General features: G+C 43.1%; 3 protein-coding genes across 3 annotated transcripts; 1 reads left to right on the forward strand and 2 right to left on the reverse strand.

The window, feature by feature from the left end:
• Positions 1-57: 57 nt before the first annotated feature.
• On the reverse strand, positions 58-871 carry LOC128276093 (protein unc-79 homolog; the record flags this gene model as incomplete). The annotated part of the gene is made up of 3 exons (XM_053014563.1): positions 857-871; positions 309-695; positions 58-236 (listed from the first exon to the last, which is right to left on the reverse strand). Coding segments are annotated over exons 1-3 (581 nt in total), but the record flags the coding sequence as incomplete, so codon positions are not given.
• Positions 872-1914: 1043 nt separating this feature from the next.
• Positions 1915-5690, forward strand: LOC128276092 (protein unc-79 homolog). The gene is made up of 5 exons (XM_053014562.1): positions 1915-1929; positions 2090-2476; positions 2552-2730; positions 3340-3763; positions 5169-5690. The coding sequence occupies exons 1-5, from the start codon at positions 1915-1917 to the stop codon at positions 5460-5462; spliced, it is 1299 nt and encodes a 432-aa protein (XP_052870522.1). The 3' UTR covers positions 5463-5690.
• A 60-nt stretch (positions 5691-5750) lies between these two features.
• On the reverse strand, positions 5751-8377 carry LOC128276091 (probable glutamine--tRNA ligase). Its single transcript, XM_053014561.1, has 2 exons — positions 6818-8377; positions 5751-6738 (listed from the first exon to the last, which is right to left on the reverse strand). Exons 1-2 carry the CDS (start codon positions 8346-8348, stop codon positions 5924-5926), a joined length of 2346 nt encoding a protein of 781 aa, XP_052870521.1. The 5' UTR covers positions 8349-8377; the 3' UTR covers positions 5751-5923.
• Between the last annotated feature and the right edge of the window lie 5513 nt (positions 8378-13890).

The raw sequence follows: 13890 nt of genomic DNA on the forward strand, positions 1-13890 counted from the left end.
AAGTAAAAAAGGATGTCAATAAAACAGTACTGGTTTTGCTTTTGCTTTAAACAGTACCCTTGCTGCAATGATGACGGCGCGTTGTTCAGCCAAGGAAGATATTTGGAAACCGTTCGACTATCTTTGGAATTTCCTCGTGACATCTCTAACGCAAGATACTGTGCTATAGCTCCTTTTAGCACGCCACCAATTGTATCCTCACATAATCCGGGGCCCGTGCCGGATGCTTTAAGATTCTAAACAAATGAAAAGACCACTGGCATGTAATGCGAACACACCTCGGGGAATCGTCAGTGCTAGGAGCTTACCTTTATTTTGCTCAGTGTGTGGAAATCGGCCAAAAATTCCAGTATATCGTTCAAGTAAGGTTGTCGCATGCAGTCGGTTATGTTACAGTTGATGTGCACGTACGATTCTCCCATGGACATTTCACCGCTAATACAGGGCGGCAGAATACCTCCGGCGTCTTGAAGCAGGAAGCCAACCAACAGCAACAGGTTGACGTCGGGTACGTTGATTTTGAATTTTAGTGCCTGTACCAGATCGAATACTATCTGGCGACCCAGGTACAGCTTGTCGCGTTCCTTTGTGAATGCCCGTCCACTGAGGTTACAAATTTCGACCAGTGTCTTATGCGTCAATCGCAAGTTCTGTATCGCGTAGCTTATTATTTTAGAAAACGGTTCTAAAATAGTCTGTGTAGAGGGAAAAGCAAACAGAGTATCGAAATAGACACGCTTCAAAGTTCCAAATAATCTGTTCAACTGTAGCCCCGATTTTCAATGTGATAACGTCGTTCAATTCTTATCAGAATGTAGAATTTGGAGTGTGCCATAACTAAAACTCAGCATTCAACCATCAGGACAGCCATAACTTATGCGCTAAACTAACTTTAACTTGCAGCCAAGCACGCAACAGTAAAGTAGAGTGCGAGGTTTGTTCAAAAAGTATCGCGACTTTTCAATTTTCGCGGGCTACGTATATCCGATTTTCAAAGTTTTTGTGGCGTTAAGTTGCTACACATGCCAGTGACTTATGGTAAAAATTTTGGCCATTTTGAGTAATCAGTAAATTTTGGACAGCTGTTTTGCTTGGGCGTGTTTTGACTCATCGTCGATTTTTGTGTACGCCAAAACTCTAATTGACCACGAAGCGGTAATTGAGGTTTTGGAAACAGAAAAAAACAGAAAAAGTCACAGGGGGCCAGATCTGGGGAATAAAGTGGCTTTGGCATCACTAGAGAGTTGTTTTGGCCAAAAATTCGCGCAGAAACAACGATGTGTAAGCAGTGTCGCAAAAGCCAATTTTTGTGTTTCCACAAATCCACACGTTTGTGGTGGATTGCTTCGCGCAAATTGCACATAATTTTTAGGTAATATTCCTTATTGACCGTTCAACCCTTTGGCAACAACTCGTGATGCAACACGACCCTGCAATCGAAGAAAACTGCAAGCAAAACTGTTCGCAATCGATCAAAGTAGGCTTTTCGACGTTCACATCTTCTCGGCCTACTGAGAAAAATTGGAAACACCGATAAGCAATGCTTTTGGTCTTAAAAGCTTCACCATAAGCCACAGTTAACATTTCAATTGCGTCCGAGCTCTTAATTTCGTTTTTAACACAAAATTTGATAAAGATTCTTTGCCATCCATTTTTCGGAAGGGACAAAAATCGCCGAAGGGGCAAAACACGTGCACACTAAAAAAAATGGCAAAAATTGACTGATTTTTCAAAAATTTTCAACTTTTCATCAAAAAATCACTGACATGTGTAGCAATCCAACGCCACAAAAACTTCGGAAATCAGATATACGTAGCCCGCGGAAATTGAAAAGTCGCGATACGTTTTGAACAAACCACGTACTTTACTGTTGCGTGCTTGGCTGCAAGTTAAAGTTAGCTTAGCGCATAAGTTATGGCTGTCCTGATGGTTGAATGCTGAGGTTTAGTTATGGCACACTCCAAATTCTACATTCTGATAAGAATTGAATGACGTTATCACATTAAAAATCGGGGCTACAGTTGAACAGATTATTTGGAACTTTGAAGCGTGTCTATTTCGATACTCTGTTTGCTTTTCCACTACACAGACTATTTTAGAACCGTTTTCTAAGATAATAAGCTACGCGATACAGAACTTACGATTGACGCATAAGACACTGGTCGAAATTTGTAACCTCAGTGGACGGGCATTCACAAAGGAACGCGACAAGCTGTACCTGGGTCGCCAGATAGTATTCGATCTGGTACAGGCACTAAAATTCAAAATCAACGTACCCGACGTCAACCTGTTGCTGTTGGTTGGCTTCCTGCTGCAAGACGCCGGAGGTATTCTGCCGCCCTGTATTAGCGGTGAAATGTCCATGGGAGAATCGTACGTGCACATCAACTGTAACATAACCGACTGCATGCGACAACCTTACTTGAACGATATACTGGAATTTTTGGCCGATTTCCACACACTGAGCAAAATAAAGGTAAGCTCCTACTACTGACGACGATTCCGAGGTGTGTGTTCGCATTACATGCCAGTGGTCTTTTCATTTTTTTAGAATCTTAAAGCATCTGGCACGGGCCCCGGATTATGTGAGGATACAATTGGTGGCGTGCTAAAAGGAGCCATAGCACAGTATCTTGCGTTAGAGATGTCACGAGGAAATTCCAAAGATAGTCGAACGGTTTCCAAATATCTTCCTTGGCTGAACAACGCGCCGTCATCATTGCAGCAAGGGTACTGTTTGAAGCAAAAGCAAAACCAGTACTGTTTTATTGACATCCTTTTTTACTTTCGATCTGGTACAGGCACTAAAATTCAAAATCAACGTACCCGACGTCAACCTGTTGCTGTTGGTTGGCTTCCTGCTTCAAGACGCCGGAGGTATTCTGCCGCCCTGTATTAGCGGTGAAATGTCCATGGGAGAATCGTACGTGCACATCAACTGTAACATAACCGACTGCATGCGACAACCTTACTTGAACGATATACTGGAATTTTTGGCCGATTTCCACACACTGAGCAAAATAAAGGTAAGCTCCTAGCACTGACGATTCCCCGAGGTGTGTTCGCATTACATGCCAGTGGTCTTTTCATTTGTTTAGAATCTTAAAGCATCCGGCACGGGCCCCGGATTATGTGAGGATACAATTGGTGGCGTGCTAAAAGGAGCTATAGCACAGTATCTTGCGTTAGAGATGTCACGAGGAAATTCCAAAGATAGTCGAACGGTTTCCAAATATCTTCCTTGGCTGAACAACGCGCCGTCATCATTGCAGCAAGGGTACTGTTTAAAGCAAAAGCAAAACCAGTACTGTTTTATTGACATCCTTTTTTACTTTCCAGACCGAAAGAATTTACAGAATGTGTTGGTCATATGAGGTTACTATCGTGGCTACTTATGGGATCACTTACCCATACAGCATTAGTAGTGCGCAAGATGGGCATTGGAACGGCAGCTCCACACCAGGCGCATCTACGGAACTGCACCCTCATAATACAACCCGTGCCCCAGGAAGCCAGCTGTCACATTGCGGATCACGTGCAAGTGATATTTGCAGGATTCGCAGAGCAGTCGAAAACATCCGTTCTGCACATGTCGTCCTTATTCCATGCGTTCACATTGTGCCAACTGTGGACAGTATATCTGGAGCAGGTAGCAAGTCTGGCAGCCATTTCATCCGAGACGTACAACACAACTCTGAGTGTACTGTTCGAGTTTTGGGCCAAAGTTACGCCGTGTATTTTGCAGTTGGTGTCTCACTCGAAGGTAAGAGGTTCGAACACGACGAAAAGAGGATACCAAGCTACACTGCTTTTCATAATGATAGCTCACCCGTTTTTCAAAACGCTGAACCGATTTTTCGTAGATGAGGAATCAATTAGTTTAGCAAAAGAAATAATATCCATTGTTTGATTTTTCGAAATAAAAATTATTTTGACTTAGGGAACCAAAAAACGATAAAACGGCTGTTTAAAAATGATAGCCTCATTATGTATTATTCAAGAAAATAGGCCCACCCCGGTAAAAATGAATTAAAATTATGATGTTTTAATAATCGGTGGTTTCTTCACTACGATTTATTACTTGAAATATACGTTTTGGCATACTTTCGGATAGTTTCTTTGGATAGTTGAAGGAACTTTTGCTAAATCACATTTAGCTTGGCTGCTAAACGCACCCCATACCATGATGGAACCTCCGCCATAATTTCGTCTTCTAAAAAAACGAGGTTCCCGTCTCAAATCTCGCCAGTAGTGGCAAAAACCATGAGGCCCATCGAGATTTAATTTCTTTTTGTCCCTCCAAACGACCTGGATTAAAAAAAATTCAAATATTGGAATACTCAATGTATCGATAGCTTACGTAATTCCATCCATCTTTCCATGACATATGCTCGTTCGCAAATTGCAATCTTGCTGTTTGTGGTGTGTCTTCATTGCTGGAATTTGTCTCATTGGTTCTCTGACAATGCTTACAGAGGAACTAAGAGTTCTCCAGATTGTAGCAGAGCTAACATTCATGTGGAATTCATTCTTAATACGCCGACAACTTTTCGTAGTGTTAGACGCAGCTTCAACTACTCTTTGTTCATCGCGAGGGTTAAGTAATTTTGGCCGGCCAGATTGGCCAGATGACTTCCGAGTCCCATATTTCGATGGATCTTTCAAGTAATTATTGATAACCTTTGGAGATCGTTTCAGTAATGAGGCTATTTCATGATTTAACTTCCCAACACTACGGTACGCTTCAATTTTCCCTTTTCGCCTTCTCCTAATTGAGTTCCACGACCCATTTTTGATCAAAATGGCCAATAAACTACAGGAAATATGCGAGACTACTGAGATTAATAAACTCAGTTACTTGACAATTCAACTAGTGTTAGTAGGACTGGACTAGGACCGACTTTTACAAGTGAGTCTATCGTTTTGAAACAGCCGTTTTATCGTTTTTCGGCTCCTTAAGTCAAAATAATTTTTATTTCGGAAAACCAAACAACGGATATTATTTCTTTTGCAAAACTAATTGATTCCTCATCTACGAAAAATAGGTTCGGCGTTTTATCTTAGCCTCAGTCTGAAAAAACGGGTGAGGCTATCATTATGAAAAGCAGTGTATTTCGTTTAAGTCGAACCATTCCAGCACGGTATGGGTAAAACTGTTTTCTCTTTAGCTTTCAGAAAGTGTGAATCTTCATTTTTTGGGACTTCTAGAATCTCTAAAAGAGACAAGATCTACAATACTGGCCAAGTTATTACCTCTATGGACACCGGTGCTTTCGTCTAATACACAACTCTCTGGAACACTGCACGTGCGATTGCAGAACTGTCGTGACGCAGTGCCCAACCTCGAAGAGCAGGATTTTCACGCATCAGAGGCTCTGCTGAAGTGGTTACAACGTTTGCAATTCAAGATGGGCCAGATCGAGCTACAATCATCCACTGCAACACAATTCTATTCTATATAAACAAAGTTTTTGATTTTCTGCTACTCGCCGCAAATGCGCACGAGATTATCGATCTGTATTACTGATAAGAATCACGTTTCAACGACACATAACTCAGCAATTCCAAGAATACTGTACACTGAATAGTTTCAAATTTAGAATATGTAAACGATACTGAACGACCTTAGAAATATGTAATCAGAACTACAAGTCTGATTGTAGGAAAACCTTCTGAATTTGAGAAGAAACACGGCGATAAACGGTAATAAATATTATAGTACGATTGTTGAATGGAACACAGGTCCTTGATGTTCGAATTTTATTGTTATATTGTTTAAGGCGCTATAACCAATCACGCACGAAGCTACACAGCATGATTGCAGTAACTATTTGCTGGTGACTTTCAGTGTGGTGTACGACATCGACATTTAATCACACCGAGCACATGTGACAAGTTTTATTTAACGACCGTTAACGGATCGTTAATTATTTTTGCCTGAATCTTCTTTCAGCATGACTGTACGATTAAACACAAGCTGGCCGGAATCGGCAGTGTCCGGATCGACAGAGAAGAAGCCGACTCGTTCAAATTGAAACTTTTCGTAAATTTGGCTACCGATTAGATGCTCATCGACATAGGCGCAAGTCGAGCGCATTGTGTTCGGCGCACAGTCGCTTATAAATCCACCTGGAACATCACCGGTATCCTCCGGGTTTTTGTGACGGAACAGCTTCTCGTACAGCCGTACCTCCGTCTGCACGGGCTTGGAAACCCAATGGATGTACGCTTTCGGTTTGTTCGTTGCTGTGCACGGTTCGCTCCGACACACCAACTCTACGGAGGCTGTTTTTGCGTCTCGAATTATTTTCTCTACATTCAACATTAGTCCAGCGTATTTGAGTCCCACCGTTTGGCCAGGCGTTAGGCGTCGGAATGACTTGTCGGCTTGCTCGGCAAAGTCAGACTGTTCAATGTAGACAACTCGATCGAACCAAACTTCATGTGAGCCCTTTTCGGGACAATTGGGAAAATCGGCTACGGTCAATCGTGTGGGACCGTTGTGCGGGTAGTTTTCTATGGTTATCTTGAGTGGATACAGCACAGCCATCGTGCGTCGAGCAGTGACATTAAGAACGTCACGGACGGCAGCTTCCAGAGCGGACGGATCAATGGATGTTTGGGCTCCGGTTATTCCCATTTGAGCACAAAAATTATTAATTGCTTCGGCAGGATATCCTTTACGACGGAGCGCCGACAGGGTAAACAATCTCGGATCATCCCAATCGTTGACGATATCTGCATAAAAAAAAATTGAGGAAAACCTTGCTATTACTTTTGTGTTCTGCTATGATCTTAAATGCTACCTGCGACCTACTTTCAGTGATAAGCTTGTTGATCTTGCGCTTCGACACGACGGTGTAGTTGACGTTCAATCGTGCGTACTCCCACTGTACTGGGCAGTAAATGTTGAGCGCATTGCAGAGCCAGTAATACGAAGAGCGGCGAGATTGGAACTCCTTCGTGCACAGCGAATGTGTAATGTCTTCCAGGCTGTCGCACAAACAGTGCGTGTAATCGTACGTTGGATAGATGCACCACTGCGTGCCGGTACGGTGATGGGGTATGAATTTGATCCGGTAAGCCACCGGATCCATTTTGCCTTCCTCCAGCGTAATTTTCATGCGCAATGTAGCGGCACCTTCATCAATTTTGCCGTTTTTCATGTCTTCGAACAGGGCCAAGTTTTCAGCAATCGGACGATCACGCCACTTCGATACCTCAGTCGTGAAGCCTTTCATTTGCTCGGCAGTTTGGTGACAAACGTATGCTAAATTCTTGCTAATAAGCTGTATTGCAAATTCATACAGCTGCTGGAAGTAGTCAGACGAATAGGTCACCTTGAATGGGCTGTAACCAAGCCATTCTACGATATCTCGAATGCCACGAACAAATTTTTCTTCCTCTTTTTCTGGATTGGTATCATCGTAACGCAAGAAGCACACGCCGTCATTTGCGGCGGCGAACGCGAAGTTTATGTTGATCGCCTTTGCATGGCCAATGTGCAGAATACCGTTGGGCTCTGGCGGGAAACGAGTTCGAACTTTGCCTCCAGTTCGCTGGACATGCTCTTTCAACAACCGCTCCGTGTCCGATGTAACGACATAGCCGTCTGTTTTGAAATTTTCCCCTGGTCGATGGAAGTCGACCTTCCGCATCAGATCGACCATCGTTCGTGGTCCATCGAACGGTCGTTCTTCATGTTGAGCGCTGCTGGTTGCTTTCAATTGTTCAGGCAACTTGCTGGCAACTATTTTAGAGGCATCTTCGGCCGAACCCGGCTTTTCTCGTTTCTTCTTCCCTTGTGCATTATCGGCCTCAGTCTTTGGACCAAGCAAATCGAACATTTGCACGTCCACTTCACACTTCAGTGCTTTTCCGTCTACCCATGGTAATAAGGAACGAATCTCGGTCAGAAGTTTGCCCACGTTGAATCCGTAACGATTCGCTACAATATCTTGTCGGTGTTTTGCTATCGTCTTTTCCACCGCGCATTCCACTTCTTCCGGTGTCACCACAACCCCTACTCCACAGGCCTTATCGAATGCTGCCTCGTCGAAAGCAGTCTTTGCCACGTTGGTTAGAACATACTCGAGCGCCGTGTCGACCCGGAGGCTGGTGTCCAGAGCGCCCGTGTGGATTTTACGCACCAACATCTCCAGGAAATGGGCACTTTGAGGTTTAAGTTTTGAGCACATCTGAAATAGCAGTGACTTCTGCGACGCACTCAATTCCACATTGCTTGGCAAATAGGAGAAGGCTCGAGAAATCGTTCCCGTCAGCGATGCGTTTTTCAGTGTGTCCTTGATTTTTTGATCACTTAATCCGAGAGCTTGCAGATGTTCCATCGTGATTAGTTTGTTGAGTTTGCACCAAGTTCAGCTCTTTACTCCAAAACACCGGCACAGAAAAAAGCAGAGAAGCAGTTCCTGTCGATGACGTTCGTAATAGAGAACCTAATATGAGACACGCGCGGGCAGTTTGTTCTAATTACAAGCGTATCTATGTTTACAATCGAAAAGCTTACGTTGAATTATTTCAACATACAGCGACATCTTTTCTTTAACCTTTCTAGTTACAGATTTATTAACCTTAGTAAAGCTTTTGGACAAAAAATAGGCCAAGATATACCTCAAACGGGCGATAATACAACCTTTTGTAAATTAATACTTTCAGATAAACTTCAATCACCTCCAAAAAAATCAGACATCAATTCCAACAATGCCGAATGAAGCTTAACGCTCAAAGTATGTATAATATTATACCAATAACAGATTGATGATAAGCTGGGAAGTAATTAAAAGACAATAAAAAATATCAATAAATAAAAAAAAAGTTAAAAGCATTCGTAACGTAACCTTTATGTAAGCGTTACTGCGCTGCCACACGGTGTATAACTATAACACGTAACACATAACATAGTCTCAAATCTGGTATGTGCCCTGTATAACGTCGTGTTATAGGGTCTGCTGAGCCACAACGCTTTTGACGCCTGGTCGCTGTACTGTCAAAATTGTTATATGAGGCTGTTATATCTGTTGTTATGCACCGTGTGGCAGCGCAGTAACGTAACGTAACGTAACGGTCGACGGCAGTCGATTGTTGAAAATGCTGTACTCCTCGAATAGATCCTGGTTATGCGGATCGTTCCAGTAGTTCGCAACGGACGTGTGCCGCGATGTACGTATAAAAAAGTTGGTACGCTGTTTTGGCCACCAGCGAAGGGAAGATAAGGTGCAGAAAGTCGTCTGTAAACGCGAAGTAGATGAAAGAATTAATTGGGGAACCAGCGAAAAGAATTCCCTCAAGGCGACTTACCTCCGAATTGACCACCCTGCGGTGAACGTCCGGACGCAGTGGTTTGGGTACGTTTGGAGTACTGCTCGACCAAGAAGGCCACCTTGGGAATAACCAATCATGTTGATTCCGTCCGGGTGGAGGGCACACACCGCCTGAAGGTTGCTATTCGCTTCCAGCACCTGGTGCCATGCTTTTTCCAAACTAGACCAACCGCCGAAGCGCTCGAAGTTGTACACAAACGTATCTGGGTAAAGCTAAGAAGTGGGAACTTAACTTTTGTTAGCAAACATCCTCCATACACGAACGTTCGACTTACCTGCTGAATTCTGGCCACTAAATGCCCCATGCTCCATTCTACGCTACGAGGTAGGTCCTTAAGGACAGGTCCTTAAGTTCTTAAGGTCCTTAGGTCCTTAAGTTACCCCACAATTGTGGGGTAACTGGGGCGTCTTACGACGACGGGTGTGCGCGCTTCGTCTTTTAACCGTTGTTGCAGTTTAGCCTCAAATTGTTTTTTAGTTATTGGCCCGCAAAAAATTTCGACCACTCTGTAAATTGCTTCAACTGCGTGTTTATATTGTTTGAGTACTGTAGGTCTTTGAGGTGGTTTTGGTTGGCCCCAGGTACATTTTCGAAAAAAATGTTTGGTGAAAATGCATTTCAATACAGTGGTCATCTTTGCATCGTCGCCAGAGATAGGAATAGTGTTCACTATTTTTGTAAAAATTTGACCATTTGTCTTCGTCGCTGCTTCGAGGACCTTTAGTTGATCCTCGCAGTCGATCGGTAGCACTGGGAACAACTCTTCCTCAACGTTATCGTCGTCCTCTTGCATGTCTTCGGGCTCTTCCTCAACGTTATCGGCGTTGCAATCTACCGCTCCGTCCTCAACGTCATCGTCGTCCTCTTGCATGGACTCTTCGGGCTCTTCCGCTCCGTCCTCGAACTGTTGTAAGGACGTTGCAGGTTCTGCAGCATGAATGATACGTTCTAAGGACTCTATTCCTTCTACCCGGATTGGGATTGGAAATCGTATCAGTGGAAACGTAGTGGGTTCCGGGACGTTCATGACGCCCCGTTTAAAATTTAAATAAAACTCAGCTTCTGGCGTGGAATGTAATGCAGTCAACTGTGCTCCCCTATCCAAGGCTTAGCGCGTTGTTCATTTGATGTCACATCTGAAACCACAGTCATTTACAATGCGGAATGTCTGTTTCTGCTACAACTTTGCGCCATGCTTCAGTTCTTGTTGTTAATAGTTTTTGCTGCTTACTTGTGGTGTTCCACAGGCATTCGCGCTGTTTAATGGCTCTGGCCAGTTATTTTTTTGTCATTCCAGTCTTTCATGCTGCGAGTAAATGAAGACAAATAAGAGATAAAATTTATTTTGGCCACGAATAAGATTAGAACGAGTCATTACTATTATAACCAGAGTCAAAGATCGATTAAAAAAAAGACCACAGTCAGAGTCAAATGCAGTGCGAATTTCTCTCGGCTTCGTAACGAAAGAAATATAACTTGCAAGAAACTTGAGTAAATTTGGAAAGAAATACGATTACCGTATTTTTCCGTGTATAACGCGCACCCATATTTTAAGAGAAAAAATTGGGAAATTTTTTTTTTATTATACACTAGCAGACCCGGCGAACGTTGTTCCGCCCCAAAGGCAATGGGCCCCCGGTGAAAGAGCAGTCGGTAAACCTCGTCGCTGTCACGCAGCTGGCCATGGGTTCGATTCCCGATACCGGAGTGCCAAAGGGGATTGGCTCGAGACCAACTACCCCGCCCGTAAAAACGTACTGTAACAGCATCAGAGATGACCATTGTCTCTGGTTCAGGTTAAAACCGCTCAGCGGTTGTTGCTCAATAAGAAGAAGAAGAAGCTTAATACATAGGAATAACTATTGTAAATTATTCTTCCACTATCTTGTATTTAAGTATCAGGTGTACAAATAGAAAACCGCCGTTTTTTCTCATGATTTGGGGCTTTATTGCAAAAAACTCCTTACAAACTCATTCTTCAAAGTAATTGCCATTGTTAGCCACAACTTTTTCCCACATTTTGGGCAGCTTTTTAATTCCTCGTCGGAAAAATTTTTCATCTTTCGACGTGATCCATTCATCGATCCGATTTTTGATGTCCTCGAAAGAACGGAAGCGCTGCTCGGCCAGGACATGCGTCATCAATCGGAATAAATAGTAGTCTGACGGGGCGATGTCTGGAGAGTAGGGCGGGGGGGTAGTATGTGCCATTTTAATGTTTCCAGGTATATTTTCACGACTTTGGAAACATGTGGTCGAGCGTTGTCGTGAAGAAGAATAACTTTGTCGTGTCTTTCTCAATATTGACGTCGTTTTTCCTTCAACGCTCGACTCAGCCGCATTAGTTGTGTGCGATACAGGGCTCCTGTAATGGTTTCGCCTGGTTGCAATAGACAACGCCGAGCTGGTCCCACCAAATACAGAGCATCAGCTTCGAGCCATGAATGTTCGGTTTAGCTGTAGATGTTGATGCATGGCCGGGAAGTCCCCACGATTTTTTATCCTTTGGGTTATCATAGTGTATCCACTTTTCATACCCGGTCACGATGCGATGTAAAAAACCTTTTCTTTTTTCCTGTTCAAGGAGTTGCTCGTAATTGCAAAGGCGCCGTTCGATGTCCCTCAGCTTCAACTCGTGCGGCACCCAGTATCCTAGTTTCTGGATCATTCCTAGGGCTTTTAGCCGATGCGATATTGCTTGTTGCGTCACCCCCAATAAGTATGCAAGTTCCTGTTGCGTTCGACAAGCATCTTCTTCCAGCAAAGTTTTCAATTCGGCATGTTCGAACTTTTTCACCGGTCCGGGACGCTCCTTGTCTTGCACGTCATAATCGCCGTTTTTGAACTTGCAAAACCACTCCCGACACGTTCTTTCACTAATGCAGGCTTCACCATAAACTTCTATTATCATTTGATGCGCTTTAGCTGCATTTTTTTTAGTATGAAACGCAAAAAACAACACTTCCCGCAAATGGCTCTTTTTCGGCTCAAATTGCGCCATGTTCGCACATGAATAGCACAAAGCAGAGTGAAAATAAACAATCGAGATTTTGTGGAGTTGTTGACAGATGCCTCAACTGTCATTGCCAGGGTTTTGCATATTTTTATCGTTTAATTTGCAGCTGCTAGCACCGCCTATGGGAAAACGGCGGTTTTCTATTTGTACACCTGATATAAAAACAAAACAGCACAATCCGATCGTTTCTCCGGAAAATTTCAATGCGTCACATTTGTCCACATTCGGCCCAACGCTGGTATGCTCGCTGTATCGAAACATCTTCAATTTTCTTGGCTCTCTCATACTATTATTCAGAAATCAACTTACCTCTTCGATTTCTATGTTCTCGGGCACGAATGATATGATAAACACGTTTGCTATTGATAAATATTTTAAGCCTAAGAAAGCATAAACAAACTGATCACAGTCACAAGAATTTTCATGTAGTCATCGTTAATTTAAAGCACTGTTTTAAGCTACTGTCATTATCGGGCGTTTATATTGAGGTAATTGGGTTGAAATGTGACATTTGCGCTACTAATTACCTGGGACGAAGAATCGAACCTCCTAGTATAACTGTCCCCCCAATTTCTATTGGACCACTGAGAATAAACCCTTGCGTGCCAATGAACTTTATGTAAACATTAGAAGAATCCTGAATCCTGTTACTGAATACAATTAAATAGCTTGTATATTCAGATATTCTGGGTACTTTCATATTATCTGCGCGACTAACGGACCTTCATCCCGAAAATCTACACATTAAAAAACTACATTCCCCAAAAACCCAACAACCTACCCTCTCTCTACTGATCTTGATATACCTTGTTTGCTGATCTTGAGGACGCTGATCTGAACAAAGTGCCGTTTATGATACTATAGAAATAACAATGTGTGTTGGGTGATTGTTGCTTCGGACACCCTTGCAAACATTGTCTCAATCTTTCGACCGTTCGCGGTCAACCCTTTGAGTACCAACTGTTTCTTGCTTGGGAGCGGAAAAAGTTAAACACGTTCGGTTCCAGTCGCTAATTGATGTTTTTTTATGCTAAACCAATCCGGATCAGTGTTTTCACCTTTCGACACGTTAGGCCATCAACAGCCTGCCTGCCTGGTGTCGATCGGTTCACCATGTTCATAGTTCATAATATTTTCAGATCCGAAATGGATGACCAGATTGATCTGCAAAACGATCGCGAATCGTTCAGTAAGATCCCAGAAGAAAAGCGCCGCAAAATTGAAGAAAGTGTTCGAAGATTAGCACTTGTTGCGCAAGAGTTTGGTTCAGGCAACAACGAGCGTCGCATGCTACAACAAATGCTCCGCGCAGTTTCAATTGTTGTTCCCGAGATGCCCAGAGATGCGCGAACCGTATTGGAGACAAGTGAGCCAATAACGATTGAACGCCAACAGGATGGTTACTACTGGAATGGTGATCTCGGTAAGTTTACACATTACAGAATTACACAGTTTACACATTACACATTTATTTATTTTTTTTTTTTTATTTATTTATTTGGTAGTTGAGGCTCAACGGGCAATGAAGCCTA

This window comes from Anopheles cruzii, unplaced genomic scaffold, assembly GCF_943734635.1.
Source record: "Anopheles cruzii unplaced genomic scaffold, idAnoCruzAS_RS32_06 scaffold00488_ctg1, whole genome shotgun sequence".
Lineage (NCBI taxonomy): Eukaryota > Metazoa > Arthropoda > Insecta > Diptera > Culicidae > Anopheles > Anopheles cruzii.

What these genes read in the sequence shown, in the direction of transcription:
- LOC128276091 (XM_053014561.1), bottom strand. Translation starts at nt 8,348, where the DNA reads ATGGAACATCTGCAAGCTCTCGGATTAAGTGATCAAAAAATCAAGGAC. An exon ending in CAACAAGCTTATCACTGAAA is followed by an intron (nt 6,739 to 6,817) that starts GTAGGTCGCAGG and finishes TTTTTTATGCAG; the next exon opens with ATATCGTCAACGATTGGGAT.
- LOC128276092 (XM_053014562.1), top strand. An exon ending in ACACACTGAGCAAAATAAAG is followed by an intron (nt 2,477 to 2,551) that starts GTAAGCTCCTAC and finishes TCATTTTTTTAG; the next exon opens with AATCTTAAAGCATCTGGCAC. An exon ending in CCGTCATCATTGCAGCAAGG is followed by an intron (nt 2,731 to 3,339) that starts GTACTGTTTGAA and finishes TTTACTTTCCAG; the next exon opens with ACCGAAAGAATTTACAGAAT.